Here is a 16,980-nt window from a genome sequence, read left to right as displayed (position 1 = left end):
CAGCAGATACAGAGGTGGGCTTTCTGGGTCAGCACACCCCACAGCAGATACAGATGTGGGCTTTCTGGGTCAGCACAGCTCAGACATTACAAGGACCCTAACACAACAAAATGTATGAAGATTTATAACCAATTTACTGAGAATCAACAGCTCAGAAAAGGTCTTTTAAATTGCACATCCACACCCATAAAAATTGTTTCGATCTGTCCTGTGATATTTTCAGTTAAGTGATGAATGCAGTAATGGAACAAGACAAACTGAACGAAACAAAAACATTCAATGAAACTTAAGAATGTTAATATTTCAGCAATTACACAGAATGTACACTGAAAGTCAAATGCCTCCTTTTTAGCCACACCTCACCGTATCTGACCCTGATGGTAACTGTGTTGAATATATTAAATCACATCTGATGTATTAAATCAACCCTTTTACTTTTATGAAGCTCAAAGTTTCTGTAAGTTAATATATAATGTTTTTTATTGCGATGAGCAATAATAACTTGACACCATTACAGAGTTGGTTAAAAACAAATGTGAGGTATTAAAGAGTTGTTTCCTTCTGTCACTGTATAACTGATGTACACAACACGGATAATACCATTAATACACCACAGTTACACATGCACAACAAACATACTTCATACCTAACTGTTGGAATAGTTCTTGCAGCGATCACATTACTGAACAAAACAAAATATTCAACAAAACTAAGTACAACATTTCAGCCATTATTAATAAATAGTCATATGAAAAAAAACCCCTCAATTATGACTGGATATCACTTTACATTGAGTATCATTAATATGAAACAATAATTGTGATTGGATATCAGTGTAGATGGAAAAACATTTATTATGATTAGGTATCACTTGTCATCGAACATTATAGTTCAGATTGGGTCAATTAATGTAAAACTTACAACTAAATGAAACGAGAACAAATACAAGTAATCTCAGTAATTAAATATAGTCAAGTCCTTAAAAACTTAACTACTTCCACTAGAACTCGATAAGAATTAAACAGTATTACTTTAGGGTTTTCTCAATAAACTTAACTACTTCCACTAGAACTCGATAAGAATTAAACAGTATTACTTTAGGGTTTTCTCAATATCCCGTATGCAGTCACTAAATATTGCATATCAGAAACAAGATAAAAATATTCAACAGTTTCCATTAACAAACCCACTTTACAGAAGAATGAAGACGTATATAATTATATTAATTTCTAAACAGTAGACTTACTTTGAAGTTTGTCGAGTAAGAAGTCCCAAGGGTCGGTCTCCACACACCATTTTATAATACTAGGAATAAAGAAAACACAGTCTTTCTAAACCAACACATTTGTAAGAATGAATCAGATGGTAATCAAAATCTGAGGTAGTAAAACCTGTTTTACTGGCACAAATTTCCACAGTGGACCCATAAATAATATCACTAATATATAAAGCATAATTATGTTGTATGAAAAGTTCATTGTGAAAATGTGATGTATTCCGTTTGGTTCAACATGATACCACATATCATACAAAGAATTGTTTTAACAGTATGTTCAATGTGAAAATGTGATGTATTCCGTTTGGTTCAACATGATACCACATATCATACAAAGAACTGTTTTAACAGTATGTTCAATGTTCAATGTGATGTATTCCGTTTCGTTCAACATGATACCACATATCATACAAAGAATTGTTTTAACAGTATGTTCAATGTGAAAATGGAGAAAACTTGGAGTGTTTTCTCTTTTATAGATACATTACCTGTCCTCAAACAAGTGCACCTCCCCCCCACGCAAGTGGTCTGGTCCGAACATCCCAACAGCCAATGGGATGGCCTAAATTCTTCTACTGCATACTGCTCTCTAGTTCCGGTCACATGACTGTAACTTCCTTCTTTTTCCCTGAGCGCATCGCACGGAGAACAGGAAGCGGGGAGGCCCGGGCGGGATGAATCTTGAGGACAGGTAATGTATCTATAAAAGAGAAAACACTCCAAGTTTTCTCCATTTCTATAGACATTACCTGTCCTCAAACAAGTGCAGCATTCAACAGATGGTGATGGGTGCCGAAATCCGTAGATGCTTGTGATAACTCCCCAACCGGAAAGAGGCTGACTAGTGGAAGAATAAGGCCAACCTTGGTAAGCTCTCCTCCTAGGGATGCCCATCACAGACCAATGCAGGTGATGTTAGTAACAACAACCAGAATGGTGGCATCCGTCAGCAGTGGCAGGTACGGCTCCTAGAACACATGGACCAGGAGGCGGAAGCCACATCTCATGCTGGTTCTGACAGGGTGGGAAGACGTAGCCACCAGGGATGCAGGTGTTAGGTAACCCTCACGTATTGAAGTGTTATAGTTTTTCAATAACAAGCGACAACCTAATGAGGTGCATCCGTCAGAACATTGAACAAAACAAGACCCCCGAGTGTTTTCTGTCTAGTACACCAAAGATCTGTTAGTTCAATAATGACAACCAATAACCACATGCAGTGCAGGGTAAAGGTTATCGAGACAAAAGTTCCGGCACCAGTACGTGAACTGTGCAAAAGAACAAAAGTCTAAGCAATCCTCATCTGTCGATTCGATGGACATCTCGGTATGCAGCCCAGAATCAGACAGACATCAACGGCGACGAGGACGGCTTGTATTCAACAGAGTCTGTGCAGCAACAACCGGACCCAGATGATGGAACCCCTCAACGTCTTCTGTGGAGACATCCCTCAGATAATAGTTGGCGAAGATGGAGTCCGTAGCCCAGAACCAACCAGTGATAATGTGCTGAATGGGTGTGTTGCAGTGCAGGGACATCGTGGCAGCCAAGGCACGGAGTTCATGCGGATTAGAAGCAGACAGAGCAGGTAAACCCTCCTTCTGATAGGCGGTCAGGATAGAAGACCGGATCCAGGTGGCCACCGTGTTCTTGGTAAGATCCCTCAACCGACTCTGGTTACAGGAGAGGAAAAGTCTTTTGCGATGTTGTCGAAAAGATCTGGTCCTCTCGATGTACTGGTGCAGGGCTCTAACAGGGCACAACGCCAAGTCCTCAACATCCGCTGGACCAACGATAGAGGAGAGGGCCTGCACAGCATACGAACGAGGCGCTTGGTCTGGTAACTGATTCTTTGCAACAAAGTTCATGAGTAACCCCAAGTTGATTGCACGCCGATCTCGGTGAAAACGTACCAAGTCTACATCAAGAGCATGGAGTTCTGAGACACGGGCAGCCGTGGCAAAACCGAGTAAAAACACCGTCTTCCGCGTCAAGTCTTGCAGGGAAGAGGATTCGATAGGCTTATAAGGTGCGGTCGATAACGCTCGTAACACCAGATTCAGGTCCCATCTTGGTGGCCGAAACCGGTGTACTTGATCTTCAAGGCGCAACCCTTTGATCATCTTATGGATCTCAGGAATACCCGATAACTTCGTTCCAGTAGTGACATCACGAACAGTAGCGATGACCGAAACGTACCCAGCGATGGTAGACCCCTTCAATTGTAAAGTGGTCCGCAGATACAGCAAAAAATCAGCAAGACGAGGTATTTGAATCGTCTGAGGGTTGAGTTTTTTGCCGGACACACCATCGGTGAAGACAAAGCCATCTGACGTTGTAAGCCGCAGTAGTAGATGATCTGTGCACTTTCAAAATGGCCACCGTAGACTGTGAAGAAAAACCTTTCTTCCTCAAACTCTTGGAGATACAGTCCACGCGTGCAGTTGGAACAACTGCGGATGTGGATGGTATAGTCTTGACGTGGGATGCAGCAACAGATGATCCCAGTCTGGCAGCGATAAAGGATGTGGATTGGCAAGACGTATTAGATCTGGATACCACATCCTGGATGGCCACATCGGAGCAATGAGTAACAGGCGACAATGGTACAGCTGAAACCTCTGAAGCACCCTTGGAAGGAGGATCGGTGGAGGAAAAGCGTATGTGTCCATCTGTTCCCAGCTGATGGCCAATGCGTCGAGATCCAGAGCTTCGGGATCCGGCACCGGGGACACGTAAACCCTCAGCTGATGGTTGAATCGTGTGGCGAAAGGATCGATGTTTGGTGTGCAAAGTCTGTCGCACACCCATCGAAACGCTTCGGGATGGAGCATCCATTCCGTCGGATGTGGAGACAATGGCCGAGACAGTGTGTCGACTAGTACATTGGAAACCCCTGGAATATGGCGAGCCCGAAGTTGCAACGGAATCTCGTCAACCAGCTTGTAGAGACGATAAGTCAACTGCAGCAGACTGCTGGAGTGGGTTCCGCCCCGACGGTTGATATAAGCCACTGCGGTGGTATTGTCTGTGGCTACCATGAGAGAAGCGCCTGACGGCATCTCTCGCCAATGAAGGATGGCGTAACTGCCAACATCTCCAACAGGTTGATGTGTAGATCGGCTTCATCTGGAAACCACAGCCACCAACAGGGACTGGACTGCAAGGCGACTGGTAACCGGATCAGCAAATCAGCGTTATTGTACTGAATGCATGGATTCAGAAACAAACTGGATACCGCGACCTCTAAGCGTCAAATGTTGCGCCAACGTCAAAATTACTCTTGCAATGATACTTCATGAAACAGTAATAGAGTGATTCAGGAATCAAGACATCGGAAACAGCGACCCCGTGATACAGGCAAGAGCCAAGACAGCGTAGCAACTCGCTACGCTACATGCCCGATATACCTGGAAGTGAAGCAACGCAAAACAGCAACCGGCTAAAATCCACGGTCGTCACACCACCCGGTGCGAAACAGCATCGGTCACGAACTCTGGCGGTAACAACAGTGAACGTCAGTGAGTTGATAAGCCGCAATGATCCCCGTACCACGCGATGGCAACTGGATAACTTCCGGAACCAGCGGAAGTAGCGACTGTCTTGCATCGCCACCGGATATAGAGAACGATCTGCCGAATGTCGCTGAACCTTCCTCGAACATCGGTGCACGGGATCTCAACACAAGTGACCGGACCAGTAGACTGTCTTCATCACCAACCCGCAACGCTTGTAACGTCGAACCCCTTCACGGCAAAGAGCCGTATGTAGACCACAGGTCTGCCAAGATTACCGGCTTGTGCTGAAAGTCGAGAATGGATCGCTTCAGGCAAGTCGGTTGACGATAGTGTGCAATCGTAGTGCACATCGACGTCACGGAAGATATAAGGTCGACGGCTAGAACAAGGCATATCCTCTGGCATCGCCATGTACATGTACGCTGAACTGAAGCCATCGACAGGACGTGCCAATCTGTAAATTCTAGGAAGACGTCTGGTCCCGCCGGAAACAGCGTCATCCAAAGCCGGCGCCACACCGTTGAAGGATAGGTTGAAGACGGGAGACAATCAGTCACAGCCATGTGGGTCACTGCGTCCGGATCTTCTATAACGGAAGGTGCCGACGCATCATCTGGAAAATCAGTCAGTAACCTGGCACAGGCACTTCGATCCAATGTACTGGCTGCAATCGGAAACACGGACCGTGGACGGTCCCGTCAGGAGCCGGTGTAACCCTGGATGCTGTACCACTTCGATCGATCACGGGACCACTTCGATCGATCACGGGACGACGGTACCGAACGGTGAGCAGATGACGCAGCAATCTTCCAGTTCGTTACAGGGCTCCGTCTGCTTGCTGGAACAATGATCCGCACGGGCCGATTACTGGTAGCCGTGTAAACCGACGGGGGCCTGTGGCAGCCAACGATCGAATGCCGACATCTGCCGGTGGAACCTCCGTGGCGATCATCGAAACTGGCTGAAACAGGTGGATGGGCCAGCGGCGGTAGCATATCAGATATGACAGCCAGACAATCCCTCGGTGACAGGTGGTCCGCCGCATCCAGATCTTCCAGCACCGCAAGAACCGATACATCATCAGAAAGTCACGTAGCACCCGTGAACAAGCCAGGCGCTCTGGTCATGGCCGGATGGAGATACCGGAGAACCGTCCCGTGTGGATACCAAGGAAACGGATGACCACATCGTCGTTGGATGTGGCAAAGACGGCAACATGTCGTAGACGGCCGCCAAGCAATCCCTCATAGTCATATGGTCCGTAGAGTCGGGCTCTTCAATGACAGATGCCGCAGGCGCTTCATCACCAAGTCTCGTAGAACTCGAGCACAGGTCAATCGATGTACCGTAATGGAAGCCGCCGGTTAACAGGACCGTGGATGGTCCCGTCTAGCCCTCGGAGGCCTTGGAAGCCACATCAACTGAAGGTTGGCACTGACGATCTGTGGAACCTGTAGGGAGCCATACAGGTCATGTGGAACGGCTACGGTCCCGGCTCCGATGCGCCGAAGAGGACTTCCCCGCTGAAGATCGGTGAGCCTTGAAATCCGTGGAGCATCTATCTGAATGAGCCGGCTTCTTAGAGGGCTGCGTAGAGACCGCAGGCCTGTCATCCGAAGTCTTAGGTATCGGTGGAGCTGAAGAAGCCGCACCCCCTGAAGAGGGGACTGGAACCGGACCTGACCCCGAACCCGCCGGTTTGGGTAAGGTCGCCATTGACGCCATTGTTTCTTCCAGCATGGTCGGTAGAATTGAACGTAACACTTCCGCCACGGAGTCAGCAATCGAAGGCGAAGATTCCACCTTCTTGGTCCTCGAAGATTCCACCTTCTTGGTCCTCGCTGACACCACCTTCAGGTATGTCGCGAACTCGACATCAGACAAGCCCGCACAAAGGTTGCATCTAGAAGTGAGGCCACACGAACACGACAACCTGGACATAAGTCGTGTGGGTCGCCGCTGGCACTAACTTCTTGCAGCGTAACACGCTCGAACTAGTCGCCTGAACATTATCAGATATGATAATAGTAATTTTTCAATCTGTGAAAAGAAAGAAAAACCAACCATAACACAAATACAAAGCCGGTAAATAAAGACGCCATTTTGCAAATGGCGTCCGACACGACAACCGGCAATATAAACAACATTTCATGTAATTAAACGCTTGGAAAGTCAAGCGAAATACGCGAAAAGAACATACAAAAGCTAATGAAAACGAAGGTGAAAAACATTTCACCCAAACAAGAATACAAAACCAAAGGTCTTATAAAAAAGTTGACTCCAAACAGAGCCAAGCAAAAGGACGTCCAGACCCTTTAGCGAAGAGAAAAAGAAGGAAGTTACAGTCATGTGACCGGAACTAGAGAGCAGTATGCAGTAGAAGAATTTAGGCCATCCCATTGGCTGTTGGGATGTTCGGACCAGACCACTTGCGTGGGGGGGAGGTGCACTTGTTTGAGGACAGGTAATGTCTATAGAAATGTGATGTATTCCGTTTGGTTCAACATGATACCACATATACAAAGAATTGTTTTAACAGTATGTTCAATGTGATGTATTCCGTTTGGTTCAACATACCACATATCATACAAAGAACTGTTTTAACAGTATGTTCAATGTGAAAATGTGATGTATTCCGTTTGGTTCAACATGATACCACATATCATACAAAGAAGTGTTTTAACAGTATGTTCAATGTGAAAATGTGATGTATTCCGTTTGGTTCAACATGATACCACATATCATACAAAGAAGTGTTTTAACAGTATGTTCAATGTGAAAATGTGATGTATTCCGTTTGGTTCAACATGATACCACATATCATACAAAGAACTGTTTTAACAGTATGTTCAATGTGAAAATGTGATGTATTCCGTTTGGTTCAACATGATACCACATATCATACAAAGAACTGTTTTAACAGTATGTTCAATGTGAAAATGTGATGTATTCCGTTTGGTTCAACATGATACCACATATCATACAAAGAACTGTTTTAACAGTATGTTCAATGTGAAAATGTGATGTATTCCGTTTGGTTCAACATGATACCACATATCATACAAAGAATTGTTTTAACAGTATGTTCAATGTGATGTATTCCGTTTGGTTCAACATGATACCACTTATCATACAAAGAACTGTTTTAACCGTATGTTCAATGTGAAAATGTGATGTATTCCGTTTGGTTCAACATGATACCACCAGGGGTGGGGAAAAGCCCTTTTCTCCCGGTCTGGGACCGATTCTCGATCTCTGAGACCGAATTTTTTTTTTTTAAATGTGTGTTTGCCGGTCCCACTTTTGTCATTCTTGTCAGTCCGAAGCACCTGTCCATTTCTATTATTGGGACAAATTCTTATCCGTCAAGTGGACAGGCCTGCCCAGACATCGGTATCTCATGCATGATTTAAAATAATAAATAAATAGTGGTCAATATGGCTAGTGGCAAGACGTCTGTGATTTTGAAGTCTGCGTAAGTATATATCATCAGTCACTGAAGTCGGACCTACAGTAGTGTCAATCCACAACCACTAGGCTAGACATTAATTTTGTCAAAGTTGCTGAGCCGATCAAGAGATTAAACAGACGTTAACAATAACACCATTCTTGGTGAGAGAGCCATCAAGGTATTGCACTCAAATTAAAACAAAGGACCCAGAGTTTGCAACTGGTTACAATCAACACCTGTCAACACCTATGTACGGAGCTTTGTCGGGTCGAGTGTCCCAGTCCGAAGCAAGAGACTTTTGTGCAATACAAACTGCTTGAAATAGCATAAAATATACTGAAATAATCTATAAATGTTTTTATTATTGACTGTTCAATGTAGTCTATCCAATAATTATAAAGGATTTTAAAATTAACAAAAGGTTTCCATTTTTTTTGTTAACAAGTGGGAGTAAGCAGAACAGCTACATGTACTGGTTATCTCAAGAGCCAGTAGAGGTCAAATTTCGTCCAATCAGTGATGACGTTATTAATCTCTTTGTCTAAACATGTGCTAGCTCAGGTTGTCAAACGCTTCAACGGTGCGATCTTTTATTAATTTTCAGGACACAGTACTGAATATTCGTACTTTTTATACATATATGGGATTTAAATTCATAGCTTTTATTCCTTTTTTATATTATTTATTCCATTATGTAAAATATATACAATTTGTGGGATGGGGGGGGGGGGGGTTCACTGATGTGATAAAAAAAAGAGGTTTTTTTATTCCATTTTTTTTTGTTTCCCTCCCCCCTCCGTTAATGATGACATCAAGCGGGACCGATTGACAATTTTATTTTTCCCCACCCCTGGATACCACATATCATACAAAGAATTGTTTTAACAGTATGTTCAATGTGATGTATTCCGTTTGGTTCAACATGATACCACATATCATACAGAGAATTGTTTTAACAGTATGTTCAATGTGATGTATTCCGTTTGGTTCAACATGATACCACATATCATACAGAGAACTGTTTTAACAGTATGTTCAATGTGAAAATGTGATGTATTCCGTTTGGTTCAACATGATACCACATATCATACAAAGAACTGTTTTAACAGTATGTTCAATGTGAAAATGTGATGTATTCCGTTTGGTTCAACATGATACCACATATCATACAAAGAACTGTTTTAACAGTATGTTCAATGTGATGTATTCCGTTTGGTTCAACATGATACCACATATCATACAAAAAACTGTTTTAACAGTATGTTCAATGTGAAAATGTGATGTATTCCGTTTGGTTCAACATGATACCACATATCATACAAAGAACTGTTTTAACAGTATGTTCAATGTGAAAATGTGATGTATTATGTTTGGTTCAACATGATACCACATATCATACAAAGAACTGTTTTAACAGTATGTTCAATGTGAAAATGTGATGTATTCCGTTTGGTTCAACATGATACCACATATCATACAAAGAACTGTTTTAACAGTATGTTCAATGTGAAAATGTGATGTATTCCGTTTGGTTCAACATGATACCACATATCATACAAAGAATTGTTTTAACAGTATGTTCAGTGTGAAAAAGTGATGTATTCCGTTTGGTTCAACATGATACCACATATCATACAAAGAATTGTTTTAACAGTATGTTCAATGTGATGTATTCCGTTTGGTTCAACATGATACCACATATCATACAGAGAATTGTTTTAACAGTATGTTCAATGTGATGTATTCCGTTTGGTTCAACATGATACCACATATCATACAGAGAACTGTTTTAACAGTATGTTCAATGTGAAAATGTGATGTATTCCGTTTGGTTCAACATGATACCACATATCATACAAAGAACTGTTTTAACAGTATGTTCAATGTGAAAATGTGATGTATTCCGTTTGGTTCAACATGATACCACATATCATACAAAGAACTGTTTTAACAGTATGTTCAATGTGATGTATTCCGTTTGGTTCAACATGATACCACATATCATACAAAAAACTGTTTTAACAGTATGTTCAATGTGAAAATGTGATGTATTCCGTTTGGTTCAACATGATACCACATATCATACAGAGAACTGTTTTAACAGTATGTTCAATGGGCACATATCCCATATAGGTGGGACATAGCCCAGTGATAAAACGCAGTCAGTTTGGGATCGATTCCCGCCGGTGGTCCCAATGGGCTATTTCTTGTTTAAGCTAGTGCTCCACAACTGGTATATCAAAGGCCGTGGTATGTGCAATCCTGTCTGTGGGATAGTGCATATGAAAGATCCCTTGCTACTAATGGAAAAATGTTGCGGGTTTCCTCTCTAAGACTATGTCAAAATTAACACGTCTGACATCCAATAGCCAATGATTAATAAATCAATGTGCTCTAGTGGTGTCATTAAACAAGCCAAACTTTAACTATTAGATGACATTTTGATGGACACTATTGTCATGTTGAAAGGTTGTACCTTCACTGCCAAACAAGAAATCTGGAAATTGGCGTATATCACATTTTGGAAATGAACTCTTCATATACAGAATCATTTCAAAGTCAGAGATGAATTTATGCTTCAGTTAAACTTTATCCATACATGAGAGCTGATAAAACAACTCCATCACACTATCTACAATGAAACCAGTTAAACCGTATCCATACGTGAGAGCTGATAAAACAACTCCATCACACTATCTACAATGAAACCAGTTAAACTTTATCCATACGTGAGAGCCGATAAAACAACTCCATTACACTATCTACAATGAAACCAGTTAAACTTTATCCATAATTGAGAGCTGATAAAACAACTCCATCACACTATCTACAATGAAACCAGTTAAACTTTATCCATACGTGAGAGCTGATAAAACAACTCTATCACACTATCTACAATGAAACCAGTTAAACTTTATCCATACGTGAGAGCCGATAAAACAACTCCATTACACTATCTACAATGAAACCAGTTAAACTTTATCCAGACGTGAGAGCCGATAAAACAACTCCATTACACTATCTACAATGAAACCAGTTAAACTTTATCCATACGTGAGAGCCGATAAAACAACTCCATTACACTATCTACAATGAAACAAGTTAAACTTTATCCAGACGTGAGAGCCGATAAAACAACTCCATTACACTATCTACAATGAAACCAGTTAAACTTTATCCATACGTGAGAGCCGATAAAACAATCATATACTACAGAAGTCATGTTTTACTATTGGCTGACGACTAACAATGTCATATACTACAGAAGTCATGTTTTACTATTAGCTGACGACTAAAAACGTCATATACTACAGAAGTCATGTTTTACTATTAGCTGACGACTAACAACGTCATATACTACAGAAGTCATGTTTTACTATTAGCTGACGACTAACAACGTCATATACTACAGAAGTCATGTTTTACTATTAGCTGACGACTAACAACGTCATATACTACAGAAGTCATGTTTTACTATTAGCTGACGACTAACAACTTCATATACTACAGAAGTCATGTTTTACTATTACGGTAGCTGACGACTAACAACTTCATATACTACAGAAGTCATGATTTACTATTAGCTGACGACTAACAACGTCATATACTACAGAAGTCATGTTTTACTATTAGCCACTCACGTCATCACTCTGGTGAAATAAGGGCAGAAAGTTGTTCTCCAACAAGTCATAGGCGTGCTCGTAAGCCCTGCAAGAAAACAAGACACCACTAACGACACAGGCTGCAATTGTTACTGGCCAATTCAGTGTTCGGGAAAACAAGAGATCACTAACAATACAGGCTGCAATTGTTACTGGCCAATTTAAGGTTCGGGAAAAGTATTCAAAGCAAACACTTTCATAATTATAGGATATTAAACACTTCCACTTTGCGTCATGTTTATGTCACGAGTGAAAACATTTGAGTGACAATCAAAATTATTTCATGAGGGACATACACATAATATAAAATAGTAGTGAGTTTAATATTCTATTTATTACACATTAATCATTTTCATTTTATTTCACTAAACTCGTTTAATAAAAATTCCGGTAAGGCAGCAGTGCTCCAATCGTATGGCATCATCGAGTGATGTTGAAGTGTTACGTCCCACTTGACGATCTAGTGGGACATAACACTTTTATATATACCAAGATATTTTTAACCATATGGGTAATAATAACAATTAGTAACTTTACTTTATTCTATCTGTATTGATATATGTATTTGCCTGTTGGTCAATCCAAAACAGCTTTATTTTATATTCGTAAAACCCGCTTATTTGCATACCCTTGGTGCAGCTTGATCATATGCAATTAACTGGATTAGTCGATTAACCAATAATATTGTTTAAAACAATGTAAGTGTAAATGAATACAGGATAATAACACAAACGGAAACTCACTTGAAGAGTGGAGTAGATGTTCGGAGTCGAATTATCTGATCTGGCGGTGATTCTATTACTGAAATTACGAGAAACTCATGACAGGCATTCACTCGGCCAGTACGATTACACACAAACAGTAACAAGACATGAATACAACAAAGAAATGTTTTACTTAACGACGCACTCAACACATTTTTATTTATGGTTATATGACATCAGACCACACAGATAATGAGAAGAAACAGGATTAGCTGCAGGAAATCTTTTATATGCACCATCCCACTGACAGGATAGTAGACCAGTTGTGGCACACTGACTGGAATGAAAAATAGTCCACCAACAGGCTATGTCCTACCATCGATATGAATGAATGAACATAACAAATATAATTACAGGATGAGTGAACATAACAAATATAATTACAGGATGAGTGAACATAACAAATATAATTACAGGATGAGTTAACATAACAAATATAATTACAGGATGAGTGAACATAACAAATATAATTACAGGATGAGTGAGCATAACAAATATAATTATAGGATGAGTGAACATAACAAATATAATTACAGGATTAGTGAACATAACAAATATAATTACAGGATGAGTTAACATAACAAGTATAATTACAGGATGAGAAACAACACGAAAACAAAAATTAAATGAATGAAAAAAGTTGATGACTGACGAGTATGTTTATAAACAACAAGAAGACATGAATGAATGAAATTTAGTTTGTTTTGTTCAACTACACCACTAGAGCACATTGATTTATTAATCATTGGCTATTGGATGTCAATCATTTGGTAATTTTGATATATAGTCTTAGACAAGAAATCTACTACATTTTTCAATTAGTAGCAATTCAGTTTTCAGTAAAAAGAAAAGTAAAAGTGTTTTGGAAATAACAAGAAAATACTATTTTTGTGTCTAATTTAAAAAACAATCGGCTCAGAAATAAATAACCCCTTGTAGTCATTTCCATAGCATGAAAAAGGTGTTCCCTGTTGGACGGACTATAGACCAACCATACATCAGGTGAGGCTTAAACCACTGGGCTACACCCTCCACCCCACAAACAACCCCAAATGAATGAATGAACATAAATAGTACAAATTAAAAATATCAATACATGAACATTACCATATGTACTGTTTAAAAAGCCACCTGTATAAAACTATTAATATTTAAATGTATGCAAATGTATGTTGTGACCCTTGTACATAGGTAGAGTCAGGTGCCTGCTAACAGTGAACAGTGGGTTATCTGAACAGTGGGTTATCGGACAGTGGATTACCTGAACAGTGGGTTATCTAAACAGTGGGTTATCTAAACAGTGGGTTATCTAAACAGTGGGTTATTTGACTGACAGTGAGTTATTTGACTGACAGTGCGCTATCTGACAGTGGGCTACCCGACATTGGTCTACCTGACATTGGTCTACCTGACAGTGGGCTATCTGACAGTGGGCTACCTGACAGTGGAATATCTGACAGTGGGCTACCTGACAGTGGGCTACCTGACAGTGGGCTACCTGACAGTGGGATACCTGACAGTGGAATATCTGACAGTGGGCTACTCGACAGTGGGCTACCCGACAGTGGAATATCTGACAGTGGAACACCTGACAGTGGAATACCTGACAGTGGGCTACCTGACAGTGGAATATCTGACAGTGGGATACCTGACAGTGGAATACCTGACAGTGGGCTACCTGACAGTGGAATACCTGACAGTGGGCTACCTGACAGTGGGATACCTGACAGTGGGATACCTGACAGTGGAATATCTGACAGTGGGCTATCTGAACACAGAAGTAAGGAAAACGAAGGACGTACTGTCTTTTAGCTCGGCGACAATAGGTTCATCAAACTTGATCCGGTCAAGTGCGGTTTCAGCGCAGTAACTCCGATACAGCTCCTTGGCCATGTTGTGTAGCTCAACAAACTCACTCTGGGAAACGTTTGGACTCAAAATCCGCTGGTTAAAGTCATCTAATTAATAAAATAACAAACTCATTCTGGGAAACATTCGGACTCAAAATCCGCTGGTTAAAGTCATCTAAATAATAAAATAACAAAGTGACTCGGTTAAACGTTCAGACTCAAAATCTGCTAATTGAAGTCGTCCAAGTAATAAAATAACAAACTCACTCTGTGAAACATAATTATGTATTCAAAATCCACTGACTGAAGTCATCTGGGTAATAAAACAATGAACTTACTTAAAATAATGAGCAATTCAACAAACTCAAGTTTATTATCTAATAGCAAGTCCAAAGTTCAGAGTTTTAAAAGCCCAGAGGCAACTATCATATGGTTACAGTCTATTTTACAGAATTAACATTTGAGTTTTATAAACAGCAAAGCCATGTGAGAATTCATTTACCAATATTTACCCAGCAGTCACCATCGCAATCTTACCATACTGTAGCACGTTGACGGCTACTATCGCTATCTTACCACACAGAGACAGAACTGTAGCACGTTGATGGCTACTATTGCTATCTTACCACACGCGAGACAGAACTGTAGCTCGTTGATGGCTACTATCGCTGTCTTACCACACAGAGACAGAACTGTAGCACGTTGACGGCTACTATTGCTATCTTACCACACACAGACAGAACTGTAGCACGTTGACGGTTACTATCGCTATCTTACCACATGTGAGACAGAACTGTAGCATGTTCATGGCTACTATCACTTTCTTACTACATGTGAGACAGAACAGTAGCATGTTGACGGCTACTATCGCTATCTTACCACATATGAGACAGAACTGTAGCACGTTGACGGATACTATCGCTATCTTACCACATGCGAGACAGAACTGTAGCACGTTGACGGCTGCTTCGCTTTTGAGGAACTGCATGAACGGGTAGAGAAGTTCTGGTGCATCCTTGTTAATAACATCCTTCAGTTCCAGTCTCAGACACTGAAAGAAATGTCACAGTTGTTGTGCAATAAACAAGTAGAAAGCAGCAAAAGATGTAATGGAGGGTTTTTTAAAGATGCGAGTTGCTAACCATATTATTGCAGTAACTATACATTTCTTAAATACCATGTAGACTACATGTAATATGTCCCCACTTTCTGTATGTGTACTGCCTATGTAATACACTGGTTATATCAGTTCTACTAGCAACTGTTAACACTATCAGCAGTGGAGTCTGGTTTGGTGTAGAAGAATATAACAGGAAGAGAAACAGATGAGAAGGCAACACATCACCATGTGTTGCGTCGTTACTTGCCGTAGCACTTATAGTCCAATGTAGGAAACTGTTCTTCATTAGTAATACAAAATAGTGAAACACCGTTTCAAAGCTTCCTCTGATGATTGCATGTACACATAGGTTGACTTCTGAAGTATTTAAATAATCCATTGTTTAAGTTACTTGTTATTTTTACCACTAAATGATAACAAGTGTGCATGTGGTACACTGCAATGAGGCATCAGGGTGGCTAACTGAAATTTGTTGTGGTCGACCTATGTTAATTTTGCAAGGTAGTTGTCAACGGAGGGTACTCCCTAAAACCATGGATGGGAATTGGTGAACTGTAAAAATGAGGAATCTAAAGCGGTCCTGGAAATTCTTGAAATTCTAGGTTAAAATCTGTGCCATCTGACACATTTTGGAGGAAAGGGTGATTAAAATGCGAGTAAACGCAATATTCCATGAGAGGAAAACAGCTGATTCGAGGAGAATTCCCATCCCTGTAAAAAAAAGTAGTCACATGACCCTCTCAAACATTGTTGTATTCTTCATAGAATATATTTTGTCATAGCAATTGTATTGAAAGGTTTGCAAAAGTGAATGGTGGTGTGTAACCAGAAAGGGAGAATACACTAAATGAACTGGGTCTTTTTTTACTGACACGCAAAAAAAAAGACTTGTTTTGTTTAACGACACCACTAGAGCACATTGATTAATTAATCATTGGCTATTGGATGTCAAACATATGGTAATTCTAACTACATGCAGTCATCAGAGGAAACCCGCTACATTATTCTTAATGCAGCAAGGCATCTTTTATATGCACTTTCCCACATACAGGAAAGCACATACCACGGCCGTTGCCCAGTTGTGGTGCACTGGTTGGAACAAGAAGAAAAAACAATCAGCTGAATGGATCCACCAAGGTGGTTCCATCCTGCAAAGCAAGTACCTCAAGCGAGCACTCAACCGACTGTTATTTACGGACACAAAGTCACTACATGAAACATGACACAAACAGAGAATACAACATGTGCAATACACTGACCACCTGAACATCACATCCCACACGTGGAATGAAAGAAGATAGTAAAGATATTCTACAAAACCTGGGTTCTCATCGATTTG

The 16,980-nt window shown here is 40.8% G+C and overlaps 1 protein-coding gene across 2 annotated transcripts in view; it reads right to left on the bottom strand.

Annotated features, from left to right (window-relative positions):
* LOC121378522 (sorting nexin-14-like) overlaps positions 1-16,980 on the bottom strand; it is a 77,511-nt gene that overhangs the window by 33,825 nt on the left and 26,706 nt on the right. The window contains exons 13-18 of one of the 2 annotated variants that reach the window (XM_041506729.1): positions 15,452-15,572; positions 14,474-14,629; positions 12,651-12,708; positions 11,887-11,953; positions 1,247-1,305; positions 647-682 (exon numbers count right to left, since the gene is read on the bottom strand). In XM_041506729.1, coding sequence (XP_041362663.1) covers positions 647-682; positions 1,247-1,305; positions 11,887-11,953; positions 12,651-12,708; positions 14,474-14,629; positions 15,452-15,572 — 497 coding nt within the window. The remainder of the gene's footprint in view (positions 1-646; positions 683-1,246; positions 1,306-11,886; positions 11,954-12,650; positions 12,709-14,473; positions 14,630-15,451; positions 15,573-16,980) is intronic. The other variant, XM_041506730.1, reaches the window with a different exon arrangement.

The sequence above is a fragment of the Gigantopelta aegis genome, chromosome 8 (genome assembly GCF_016097555.1).
Source record: "Gigantopelta aegis isolate Gae_Host chromosome 8, Gae_host_genome, whole genome shotgun sequence".
Taxonomy (NCBI): Eukaryota; Metazoa; Mollusca; class Gastropoda; order Neomphalida; family Peltospiridae; genus Gigantopelta; species Gigantopelta aegis.
This window is presented reverse-complemented; position numbering and strand designations above follow the sequence as displayed.